We start from the raw sequence: 12304 nt of genomic DNA, 5'->3' as shown, positions 1-12304 counted from the left end.
AACTAGCTTGGTTTTCTGCCCCATGAGTATAATTTCCAGAAAGGCAGGAAACAAGTCTCTCTTGTTCCCTGCAAGCATAGAGCTTTGGTGCCTGGCATAGAATAAGTATTCACATGTTTTTAATAATTTGAATCAAACCAGATTGATCCAATTGATTGTAAGCAATTATTCCTTTGCCTTAACATCAAAAAAGAAAACCTACTGTTTCTTTTGATTCTCTCTGTTGAGCAAATATGTCTCTGACGTCAGGAATCTGGTGTTGTTTGTTTCTTTTCCTCAAGGTCTGGGAGACCATCTCTACTCGTTTCTGAACTGCTGCTGCCTGGGTCCGGGTCAGTGTTGATAAAAACACCATGCTTTCCTGTGGGTCTCCAGCAGACTCTCCGAAGAGATTGGACAAACCGGCCTCTTTAAGCCACTCTTCTTCCAATTCTCCCTCTAAGACAGTAGAGAAAAGTGGTATTTAAATCACAAAATATAAGAACCTTTACATTTTTTAAGTTTTTTAAAATTCTTACTAAAACTCTTCTATTGTGACCAAACCACGGTGCTAAGAATCATTATCTGAAACTTGGACAACTGCCATACACTCCAGCCACAACGATATCAAATTTTAGATCAATTTCATATATACTCAATTAAAAATTTTTAATGACTTCACATGTAATTAACCTCTATAACTTCCCTGCAGATTAACACAGAGGATGATACTGTTCCCCTTCCAGAGATGAGCAAGGAATGAAAAGATAACTTACTTCCATCAAGTTACAGAAAGAAGTCAATGCTGGGGCTGTACATTAAGCCCAGTTTCTTGGCTTAAATTCACTACTACCTCAGACTCCAACACTAATTTATGGAAAGCTTTGTTTTCTCTGTTCACTGTAGCTGACAGGGAGTGCAGCAAAGAAGCTAACAGCATCAGAACATTGGGAACTAATCAATTTCAAATTAATTTTTCTAATCTTCCAAGTCAGCACATCAGATTATGTTATTTTACATTTTTTTAAAAGCACAATATATTCAGCATAAAAAGCTTATATAGGAAGCTAATTAAATAACAATCAATTCAAAACACTGAAAGCAGAAAGTAAATATTCATATGCCTGTAAATATTGTGTAAGATCTAACGAAAGCTTTTATTTAAAAAGCAGAGATAATTAGAATGGAGTATTTCCAGTCATCATGTTTATAGTGGAAAATAAAAGAGCAATGAATTGGGCACAAAAGACCTGAGTCTGTACCCCATTTCTGCAACTTGATAGCCAAGTCTTTTTGGACAAGTCACTTAGCCTCAAGTTCACTCTGTTTTCTAATCTGTATACCAAAGCACACCTCTTCCAGCTATGCCATAACTACAGGTGAGAATGTTACATGGGAGGAGCTTTGAGAAGCCCTAAGATAGACTATATCACATGGTATAGCCCCTAGTCTTGCCTATCTTTCTATACTATATAAATTTGTTGAGGGCAGAAATCAAGTATTAATAACTTTGGATTCAAGAAACTAAGCCAGTGCAAGGCACTGTGTACACCAGACAACTAGAACAGTTTACTAGCATAAAAAGTAAGTCAGCAAGGCTGGGCATGATAGCTCAAGCCTTTAATCCCAGCACTCTGGGAGGCCAAGGTGGGTGGATCATTTGAGGTCAGGAGTTCGAGACCAGCTTGGCCAACATGGTGAAATCCCATTTCTACTAAAAAGACAAAAATTAGCTGGGCGTTGTGCCGCAGGTCTATAATCACAGCTACTAGGGAGGCTAAGCAAGAGAATCACTTGAGCTCAGGAGGTGGAGGTTGCAGTGAATGGTGATTGTACCATGGTATTCCAGCCTGGGTAATAGAGTAAGACTCTGTCTCAAAAAAAAAAAAGTAAGTCAACCATTATTATTTATGCTGTTAAGGTAGAACTCAGTATTGGTGTATAAAACCAAACTGCAGGTAAAAAGTTGATATTGTTACATAAGGAAAATAAACAAGATTACTATGTAGAGTTACTTTTTCCATTAAAAAGTGGAGGTAAAACTTAAACAATTTAAAGTCTAAGAAAAGGTGTGGGCATGTAAAAAACATTCTCAGTCTTCTTGATGATCACATAGTGCATAAAAATCAATGAAACTAATTTAACGTCAGAGAATTATCAAACAGATAATGACATACTTCTAGGTATCAGGCTTAAAAGCTGCTTTCTCAAACATATTTTCTCCTTATTCAGCAGACGAGTGTGATACTTCCATCTTGAAACATGGAGAAAGAAAGGGTAAGAAAAAAGAAAAAAGAAACCACCCACAAGGACTGGTTTGTGTAAATTTTCTTTCTAGAAAGTCCTGGCTAAGAACAAGATACGTATCCTCAAATGTATGAACTATTAATTTCCACAAATAAGCTTGACTTTACTGGTAACATATTTGGGAAACAATGAGAGAAAAATAAATGAGAAGCTAAAGAATGAGTTAACTGTAGTGTTCTTTTAGATCTAAGAAATCAAATTAAGAAAAATCTCCAAGTTCTTTTCAAATTAGTGTTGGTAGATTTTTCAAGCAATGTTGTAGCCAAGGAGAAAAATCTTATTTATATAGATTTTGCTACTTAATTGGATCCCAAGTCATTTAGTTAAGAAGTCATTGTGTTGAGAATGAAGTCTCTATTAGTGGATCACAAGGCACTGATTGGGGCCCTCACATTCTGGCATTTATGTATCAACATATACAAACATACTTACAAATTTATAGATGGCACGAGGCATAGAAAAAAAGCTAATACAACAGGCAAGAGAAATGGACATGAAAAACTTGGTAACTGCTTGCTTGAATTTCAGAAATTAAAAGAAACAGTACAAAAAAAAAATTTAAGTTTTACATGTTTCTCCCAGAACATCAAGTATCATAGCAGAGAATGGGAAATATGGTGGGAAAGTGACTCTACAGAAATTATGCACCAAATATGAGAAAGAAGTAAATATGGAAGCTAAAAATGAGAATGCCACCATCTACTGTCCAAGTCTATATTTTTAGACTAGTTGGCTAAACCCGGGCCATCACATCCAATCTGGAGAACTATATTTTGAATGACAAAATAGCCAGGCCCACAACAGGTCTTTGAAAACCACCCACAAGGATTGGTTTAAGTGAATTTTCTTTCCATAAAGGTCCTGGCTAGGAACAAAATAAGTGTCCTCAAATATATGAAAGGCTATCATGTAAAAATAGAAGAGCCTTGTTCTGTTCTCCCAAAGGCATAACTACAGCAAGAGAGTCAAAGTTAGAGGACTGTAGATGGTAAATCAATAAAATAAAGACCAAAAGAACTCAAGCTCACTGACCACTGGAAAAACAGTATCACTGCCAAGTAGTGTTCTTTCTATCGCCATCTGTACTCACTAGAGACCAAATGACAATGTGGCTACCACATTACAGAAGAAATTTAAAGGGAGGTTAGATGGTTTCAAAGATGAAGTCTAACTCTAAAAGCTATGATACAGTCAGCTTAGCCATCAACATTACAGCCATGTCTATGACTAGTCTAACTTACTCATGCCCGTTGTATCTGGCAGTTGCATCCATAAATCTGCCTCAAATAAGTAATTTTCAAGTTGAAAGGCAGTATTTGTTTTCGGTGGTCCTATCTTTAATTTTTCTTATTCTCTTCCTTTATATGCATTCATTTCCTATAAATACACATACAAACGACAAAAGCTTTATTTGTTAGTTATTACCATCAGGCTCTTTGACGACAACCACCTCTTGAGCTTCTTGTCTGTTTTCACTAGATCTCTTGATGTTTTCTAGTTCTATCCAATAGTCTTCCATAGACAGTTCATCCAAAGAATCCTGGGAACTTGATCGATCAAATGGAGGCTTCTCCATAACTTTGGTGGTGGTACTTTCCTGGTTCATAGTGTATTGGCCATATTTGCCACTGCAAATTCAAAAGAACACATGGTTCATTTTAGTACAAAAGGAAGTAGTATAATTTCTAAAATAACACAGCAAAAAGCTGGAGAATTTTTTAACTCCTTAAGTTTTCCTTAATAAAACCAAAGGGATATATATTTTGAAACTCTTTACTCTGGAGTGCTACTGATTACAATATGCTTGTAAAATAAACAGTTTCAGGCTCCACAGAAAAGGGTGGTGAAGTACAAATAGCAACACGGTACATCTTTTTCCATTTATATTAAATGAAGACTTACTTTTCAAAGACATTCATATATTTTTAGAGACAAGGTTTTACTCTGCTCCCAAGGATGTAGTGTACCAGTGTGACCATAGCTCATTCTAATCCCAAACTGCTGGGCTCAAGTGATCCTCCCACCTCAGTCTCCTGAGTAGCCTCTACTACAGGTGTATACTATCTTGCCCAGTCAACTTTTTTTTTTTTTTCCAGAGATGTAGTCCCTCCATGTTGCCCAGGTTGGTCTGAAACTCCTGGCCTTAAGTGATCCTCCCACCTCAACCTCCCAAAGCACTGAGATTAACGGCATGAGCCAACACACCCAGCCATAAGGCTCACTTAAACCTGAAACTTCGCTTTTACAAAACAATATGTTAAATCTTGATTACAGACTATTAATTGGGAATGAACTTTATATAATTTTTGTGTTTATCATTTATATTCATACATGATAAACACAAACTTAGTCAACTGTTATATAGCAAATATCTTCAACCAATGAAGTAGTATTTGAATTTCCATTATATTTTTGAGACCAAAATAGGATGATTTGAGTTTGCTGTTATACTGTACCATAGAAAGCAATTTCTAATCTTTATTTATAAATGGGCCCATGATTTATCTGTATTAAAAATTCCATAATGTGGTAAAAACTCATTTATTAGCAATTCTGAATAGCTTAGAATTACTTCAAACATTTCTCTCTCAGATATTATTTATGAAGAATAAATTGAATAAATGAGAGTATTTGTGTAACTTCATGTAAACTGTATTTTTTGTTATAATTCACATCTCACCTACTTCCAAAATTGAATTAAAGGAACTTATAATAAAAACCTAAAAAACCAATATTAAATTTTTGTTTTATTATTATTTATAGAGAAAACCACAACCGATTAATTAAAAGAAGAAATTTTTCAGCTTTGATGCCTTTCCTTCATATACAATTGATACTGTTTGGCTATGTCCCCACCAAATCTCATCTTGAACTGTAGTACACATAAGCCCATGTGTCCTGGGAGGGACACATTGGTGGGTAATTAAATCATGGGGCATTTACCTTCATGCTATTCTCATGATAGTGAGTTGTTAGGGGATCTGATGATTTCATAAAGGGCTTTTCCCCTTTACGCTCATTATTTCTCCTTGTTGCCAACATGTGAAGAAGGACGTATTTTTGCTTCCCTTTCCGTCAGGATTATAAGTTTCCTGAGGCTTCCCCAGCCATGCTGAACTGTGAGTCAATTAAACCTCTTTGCTTTATAAATTACCCAGGCTTGGGTATGTCTTTATTAGCAGCGTGAGAATGGACTAATACAACAATAATTTTTTTTAAAAGAATACAATTTGAGTGAGAACAATAGTTGAACAACTGTTTTGCTATTCTAATTTCCAGATTGCTTCTCCCAAGAAGGACTTCCAATTTTTTTCCAATTCTTTGTTTGCCAGGTTGGTTGTACTTACTGTACATACTGAAAATAATTTTTAAATTACAACAAAATTCTTTAATAGCATGTGACCATTCACATTTAAACTAGCCTTTCTCAAAACTGTTTAAAGTAAGATTTTAGGTGCGATGGCTCACGGCCCTAATCCCAGCACTTTAGGAGGCCAAGGCTGGTAGATCATGAAGTCAGGAGTTCAAGACAAGCCTGGCCAACATAGTGAAACCTCGTCTTTACTAAAAATACAAAAAATTAGCTGGGTGTGGTGGTGGGTGCCTGTAATCCCAGCTACTTGGGATGCTAAGGCAGAAGAATCACTCGAACCCAGGAGGTGGAGGTTGCAGTGAGCCGAGATCATGCCACTGCACACCAGCCTGGGCGACAGAGCAAGACTCTGTCTCAAAAATAATAATAATAGTAGGATTTTAATAGCACGTAAGGGAGAGGGTCACTAAACTCTAGGCAAATCTATCCAACAGCTTAATTCTAACTGGTTTGTTAGGAAAAGTCAAGGAACTTAATTGCCTGCCTATTGCTGCAAATAAATGCTGTGTAACTGAGCACTTAGCTTTAATCTGCTAATAAGCCAGTTTTATTCCTTTAAGGATGATTCTTCCTGCCTTGATTCCTGCCTTTATTAATGCTGATTGCATGCATGAATAAACAATCACTATAATCTCTCCCCAGTAGCAACCTTGGGGTGGTGATGGGTGGGAATTAGGACAGGGGCCAACAAGCGTAAAGTCTAGACATGTTTGTGAATCTCTTTCCTTAGATCTCCATTGTTCATTGTTTGCCTCCTTCATCCCTTAATTTAAGGGGTACTTCCTCCCTCCGTGGCCTCAGTCATCCTGTTTACATCTCTGTATTCCACCTGGGTCCCCATATCCGGCGCCTATGGTCACTAAATAGCCAGTATTTTTCTTGTAGAGTTTTCATTCCTGATTATTTAATTAACGAGTAAATGAGAAAGTCATCCCTCTCTTAAATAATATTTATTTTTAAACTTCCGGTTCAGCAACTCAATGTATCTATATGGTTCATATTCCTTAATTCAACTTAACCACAATAGCTAAAGTTAATTTACAGATGCCTGCCAGATTCATTTTTCATATTGCATGTAAAATATACCAACACCTTATCCTTTTGTTTTCTCTCTCATAGTGTAAAACGGACCACCTTACCCCTGTGAGACCACAATAAGTACTGTAAACTGTGTGACGTATAATGACTAATGCCAAGTAATTTGGTTTATCTGCTCATGGGAAAAAGGTACAGTTGAACTAGAAGTACATTAAGTCTTTCAGTCCTGAAGGAATGTGTTTATTCTGGCAAGAATTTTCCAGTAAATTTCCATTAAGATAGCATGTGCAGAAAAATGCTAGGTCATTGAGTAACACCATTGTTACATAAATACACCATCTATATCAAGCCTTGCTTTCTAAACACACATAAAGCGAAAATCGAAAAGCTTAGTGCTGATGAATTGACTCAATATTTTGACTTTAATAAGATTCGGAAGCTGAATAGGTTTGTGACAACCTAAAAATACTGAGTCATGGAAAGGAGGAATTTTCTTTTTCTTCTGTATTTTTTTTCTTTTGATCACTGGTAAATACTGCAAGAACACATTATCATTTTTAAATATGAGGGGATGAGGAGTGGCCAAGAGGCAGCCATGCAATAATAGACTACCCTCCTTGGTTAACCTGCCATGTATTTTTTAATTTGTCTAAAATTGTAAGTGAACATTCTTTCAGGATACATCAATGAACGTGTTGTGTGACTTTTTTTCTTCATAGAATATTTTCTACTTTTGTACTTCAGAGAGCAAATGGCTAAAAGTCTGGACCACCTTAAAACTGTTCTGCTAAGCGGCCAGTTCACTGGTTTCCTCTTTTCTGTTTTTAGGAGTATGTTATATGATACCATGCTCATTCTGCAAATTGGGTTCAAAAACATAAAGCAACATCTGCTAGATGTAATGAAGTAGAGAGCTAGGGAGCAGAAATATTTTATATTTCCAAAAGACCCAGGCTGACACATGGTGTTGACATCAAAGAAACATACAGCTTATACCACAGGCAACTACCAGTAACCCCTACCTGACTTTCTGGCAAGCAATTATTCCAAGTTCCTTCCTCCTCACTCTCCCTCCAGAATGCTGTGTGCTAATCATGCCACGGATATGCTTCAGAAGCTCCCACATTTCTCACCTTTTACCACTGTGATGACAGAACTAGACACTATGCTCTAAAGGAAGCTGCCGGCGTTGCTCTATAAAGAATCACTTCCTAGCTTGCTGCACGAGTCATGCTGTGTCCAATACACCGGAGTATCATCGTTTTTCCTTTTTTTTCCACAGACACTCACATCACAAGCAAATATTCACTTTACAGACCCTGACGGGCCTTTCCAGAATCTTCTTTTCCATCTTGCCAGCATCTCATCCATGCTCTGTGTTTTCCATCTTGCCAGCATCTCATCCATGCTCTGTTTATAAAAATCAGGGCTTTGTTTTGTTTTCCCCAGTTATATGTTATCCCATTTTCTGGTGATACATTTTCTACCTGGTCAGTGAATTTCAAAGGCATTGATATCGTTCAGGGTATGAGTGATAATGCCTCTTATTTATTTTCTCATAGCAAGTATTAAACTGGTCTGACATTTTTTCTTCACAAAGAGGTGGGGGTTATCATTGATTATACTGAGGTAAGCTGGAAGCTTGATGATTCCTTCTGCTATCCATGCAGTCAGCTCAGTCAGCAAAATGAAATGGAAACAGATGGAACTGGGAGTCTAAGTGCCAAATGATTCCAGCTCTACTTAACTGCAATCTTTGGTAAATCACTGACTTTCTTTACTCCTCACTTTTCCTATCTAAAAAATGGGAAGAATAACAATAGCCGTGCTTGTTTGGTTTGCTGTGAAAATTCTTAGTGAAGAGCCTCATAGGTAACCATGAAAAAGGTCCTAGGTATACTTGTACTGCGCTAACTGCATAGAAGCGCCTTCCACCCCCCGATACCACTGTTTAATAGGGTCCAGAGGAATCATATATCCTCTAGGATATTCTCAAGGTTTTTGGCCCCAGGACTCCTTTACACACTTAAAATTGTTCTAAGACCCGCAACGAGTTTTTGCTTATGTAGGTGATGCCTATTGGTATTTATAGTGTTAAATGCTGAAACAAAAAAAAATTTAAATACTATTCATTTAAGAACAAACATATTCACATATATAACATTAAAAAAGCCATTTTTTCAAATAAAAATGGTGAGATGAGTAGCACTGTTTTATATTTTTGAAACTGCCTTTAATGTCAAGCTTAATAGAAGACATCTGGATTCTTATATCTGCTCTGCATTCAATCTTTTACAATATTACAGTTCATGTCATCTCTGGGAAACTCCACTGTATTCTCATGAGAGAATGAGAGTGAAAGAGGCAAACAACATCTTAGCGTCATTATGAAAACAGTTTTAATCTCCTAGACCCGGGAAAGGGTCTGGAGAGCCTCAGGTGTTCCCAGACCACACTTTGAAAACCACCGCTTTAAGAATTCTCAAAAATAACACCTAATGGGTCTGAAAATGCACATTTCAGCTCTGTGGGCAATACTCCAAAAAGCCCTCTGAAAGAAACAGACATGCTTTCCTAGTGACTCAACCTATTTCTTTATTTTTGTTTAGTTCTGTATCCTTTCACAAAAACTGGGATTTTTTCCAATACATCCATATTTAATTTATACTATAATGGCAAAGAATAAAAACGTCATTAAAAAAAAAACCGCTCCCTTTCCAATATTGTTAATCATTTACTGGTGTCCATTATGAGTAAAGGGCAGAAGTTCTCTCTGGGCTTCCCTTTTGGCTAGAATATTTGAAAATGTGTATTTCCCTTAATGTGCCTTTGTCATCCCTATCCTCTACCTAAAACCCCCTCGGCCAAGCACGGTGGCTCACGCCTGTAATCCCAGCAATTTGGGAGGCCGAGGTGGGCAGATCACCTGAGGTCAGGAGTTCGAGACCAGCCTGGCCAATGTGGCAAAATCCCAACTCTACTAAAAATAAATAATTATCCAGGTGTGGTGGCATGCGCCTGTAGACTCCTGCCTTGGGATGGTGAGGCAGGAGAATCACTTGAACCCTGAAGGAGAAGGTTACAGTGAGCTGAGATCACACCACTGCATTCCAGCCTGTGTGACAGAGGGAGACTCCATCTCAAAAACAACAACAATAACAAACCCTCAAGGCAGATTTATTTGTAACTAAGATGTTTCTTCTGAGCTCATATATTTAACTATTCTGGTCCAATTTCTACCTTGTGTTCCATACCCTGTTAAAAGTCCTACTGTGAAACTTTATATCCTGTCTGTCTCCTGATTCTGACCCTTCTAGAAGCATTTTTGCGGCCTAAAGTCGGCTTTCTTGAAGTCCTCTGATTCTAGCACCTGTTTTGTTTTGTTTTCTTACAAGATCCTTTCTAAAAAGGATATACTTTATTTCACGTTCCCTATTTCACTTGCAAGTAGTGCCTGCGTTGGGATACACAGTATAAGACAGAAGAATAAAGTTTATTTTTGTTTTGGCTTTCTTCTGTTTTAATGTCTAAAAAAAAAAAAAAAAAGACTGATGGTTCTTACTCAGATCGTGACTTATCATCAACCATAATGACTAAGAATATTTAGAAAAAGCCATATGTATTGAAGTTTAAACATTAGAATGCTATTACACCTCAAAGATTTAAACCTATCCCATCAATTTTTAGATGAGGTAATGAGGCCTCAAGGTTAAATCTCCCTCAATCTTACCCAGCAAAGGGGTGATAGAATGGATTAATGTCCTCATTCCTTCTTCAGTGGTCACTTTAATATGTCAAACAGACTAAAAGGGTAGGATTTACTTCTCCTTCCTCAGACACATCAATCTTTCTGAGTTTGCATTGCATACAGACAAGGCAAAAGTAATTTGGTTGACATAGTCTATAATTTGCACTTCCAAATGACCATTACACTTATCAAGAAAAAAATACATTTTAAAATCAAACCATATCTCTTTAAAAGGCATGGGAAATCTTTTCTAATGCACTTCCTGGTTTTGGGGTTTTTTTCAATTTTTTTTTTTTTTTTTTTTTTTTTTTTTTTTTTTTTTTTTTTTTAAGATGGGGTTTCACCATGATGGCCAGGCTGGTCTTGAACTCCTGACCTCAGGTGATCCACCCACCTCAGACTCCCAAAGTGCTAGGATTACAGGCGTGAGCCACGGCGCCCGGCCTTTTTCCATTTTGTTATTTCTGAGATGGGGTCCCACTGTGTCATTTAGGCCAAAGTGCAGTGCTCAAGCTTCTGGGCTCAAGTGATCCTCCTAACTCAGCCCCTCTGAATAGGTGGGACTAAACACACAGACCACTTCACCTGGCTAATTTTTTATAGAGACAGAGTCTCGTTACATTGCCCAGGCACAAAATCTCATTACATTGCCGAGGCTGGTCTGGAACTCCTGGCCTCAGGCAATCCTCCTGCCTCAGCCTCCCAAAGTTCCGGGATTACAGGTATAAGCCACTGTGCCTGTCAATGCACTTTCTAAAATGTGGTTTGTGGCCAGGCACAGTGGCTCACACCTGTAATCCCACCACTTTGGGAGGCTGAGGTGGGAAGAGTGGTTGAGCCCAGAATTTTGAGACCAGCCTGGGCAACAAAATAAGACCCCCATCTCTACTTTTTTTAAAAAAAGGTTTGTGTTATGCTGGGCATAACTTCAAATATACTCTGCTTTTTAAAAAAACTTCATTTTGTATATTTAAAAATTTTTTAATTTAATACTGTTTCTTTATCTACAGAATCTCTACGCGGAGAAAAAACCGTGTTTCTCATGTGTAGACTTCTCTTTCATTTCAGCAGTGATCTTAAAGAAGTACTGTAATCACTACCACGGTGAGATGGTAAAGCTATTAATATTGTGTAATGGCCCTGTCCATCAGAATATGCTGAATTTGAATAACTACAAAGCTACAGCCTATGAATGACCCATGTCATTTTTTTCCCCTTCGAGGAGAATACCTACTGCTGTTTACCTGAAAGTAGTAATTATTAGAAGTGGCTATGACATCTAGGAAGAAAGAACACTGATAATGCCTAAAGGCAGTAAGAAACTAATTAGAAAGCAATACCGCTGGGCACGGTGGCTCACGCCTGTAATCCCAGCACTTTGGGAGGCCGAGGCGGGTGGATCACAAGGTCAAGAGATCGAGACCACCCTGTCCAACATGGTGAAACTCCGTCTCTAATAAAAATACAAAAAATTAGCTGGGCATGGTAGTGCATGCCTGTAATCCCAGCTACTCAGGAGGCTGAGGCAGGAGAATTGACTGAACCCAGGAGGCAGAGGTCACGGTGAGCCGAGATCGTGCCATTGCACTCCAGCCTGGGTAACAAGAGAGAAACTCCGTCTCAAAAAAAAAAAAAAAAGAAAGCAATACCACATCACCCACCCCCCCACACACACCCATGCAATCATCTGAACCCAAAGAAAGGAGTCTAATCTCTAACTTTTTCTTTCTTTTTTTTTTTTTTTTTGAGACAGAGTCTCACTCTGTTGCCCAGGCTGGAGTGCAGTGGTGTGATCTTGGCTCACTGCAACCTCTGCCTCCTGGGTTCAAGCAATTCTCCTGCCTCAGCCTCCGGAGTAA

The 12304-nt window shown here is 37.9% G+C and overlaps 1 protein-coding gene across 9 annotated transcripts in view; it reads right to left on the bottom strand.

The window, feature by feature from the left end:
* ARHGAP18 (Rho GTPase activating protein 18) overlaps positions 1-12304 on the bottom strand; it is a 230945-nt gene that overhangs the window by 98608 nt on the left and 120033 nt on the right. For all 9 annotated transcript variants that reach the window (XM_074397482.1, XM_074397483.1, XM_074397481.1 and 6 more), the window contains exons 2-3: positions 3712-3914; positions 203-438 (exon numbers count right to left, since the gene is read on the bottom strand). In XM_074397482.1, the coding sequence (XP_074253583.1) occupies positions 203-438; positions 3712-3892 (417 nt within the window). In that variant the 5' untranslated portion in view covers positions 3893-3914. The remainder of the gene's footprint in view (positions 1-202; positions 439-3711; positions 3915-12304) is intronic.

This window comes from Saimiri boliviensis, chromosome 4 (genome assembly GCF_048565385.1).
Source record: "Saimiri boliviensis isolate mSaiBol1 chromosome 4, mSaiBol1.pri, whole genome shotgun sequence".
NCBI lineage: Eukaryota > Metazoa > Chordata > Mammalia > Primates > Cebidae > Saimiri > Saimiri boliviensis.
This window is presented reverse-complemented; position numbering and strand designations above follow the sequence as displayed.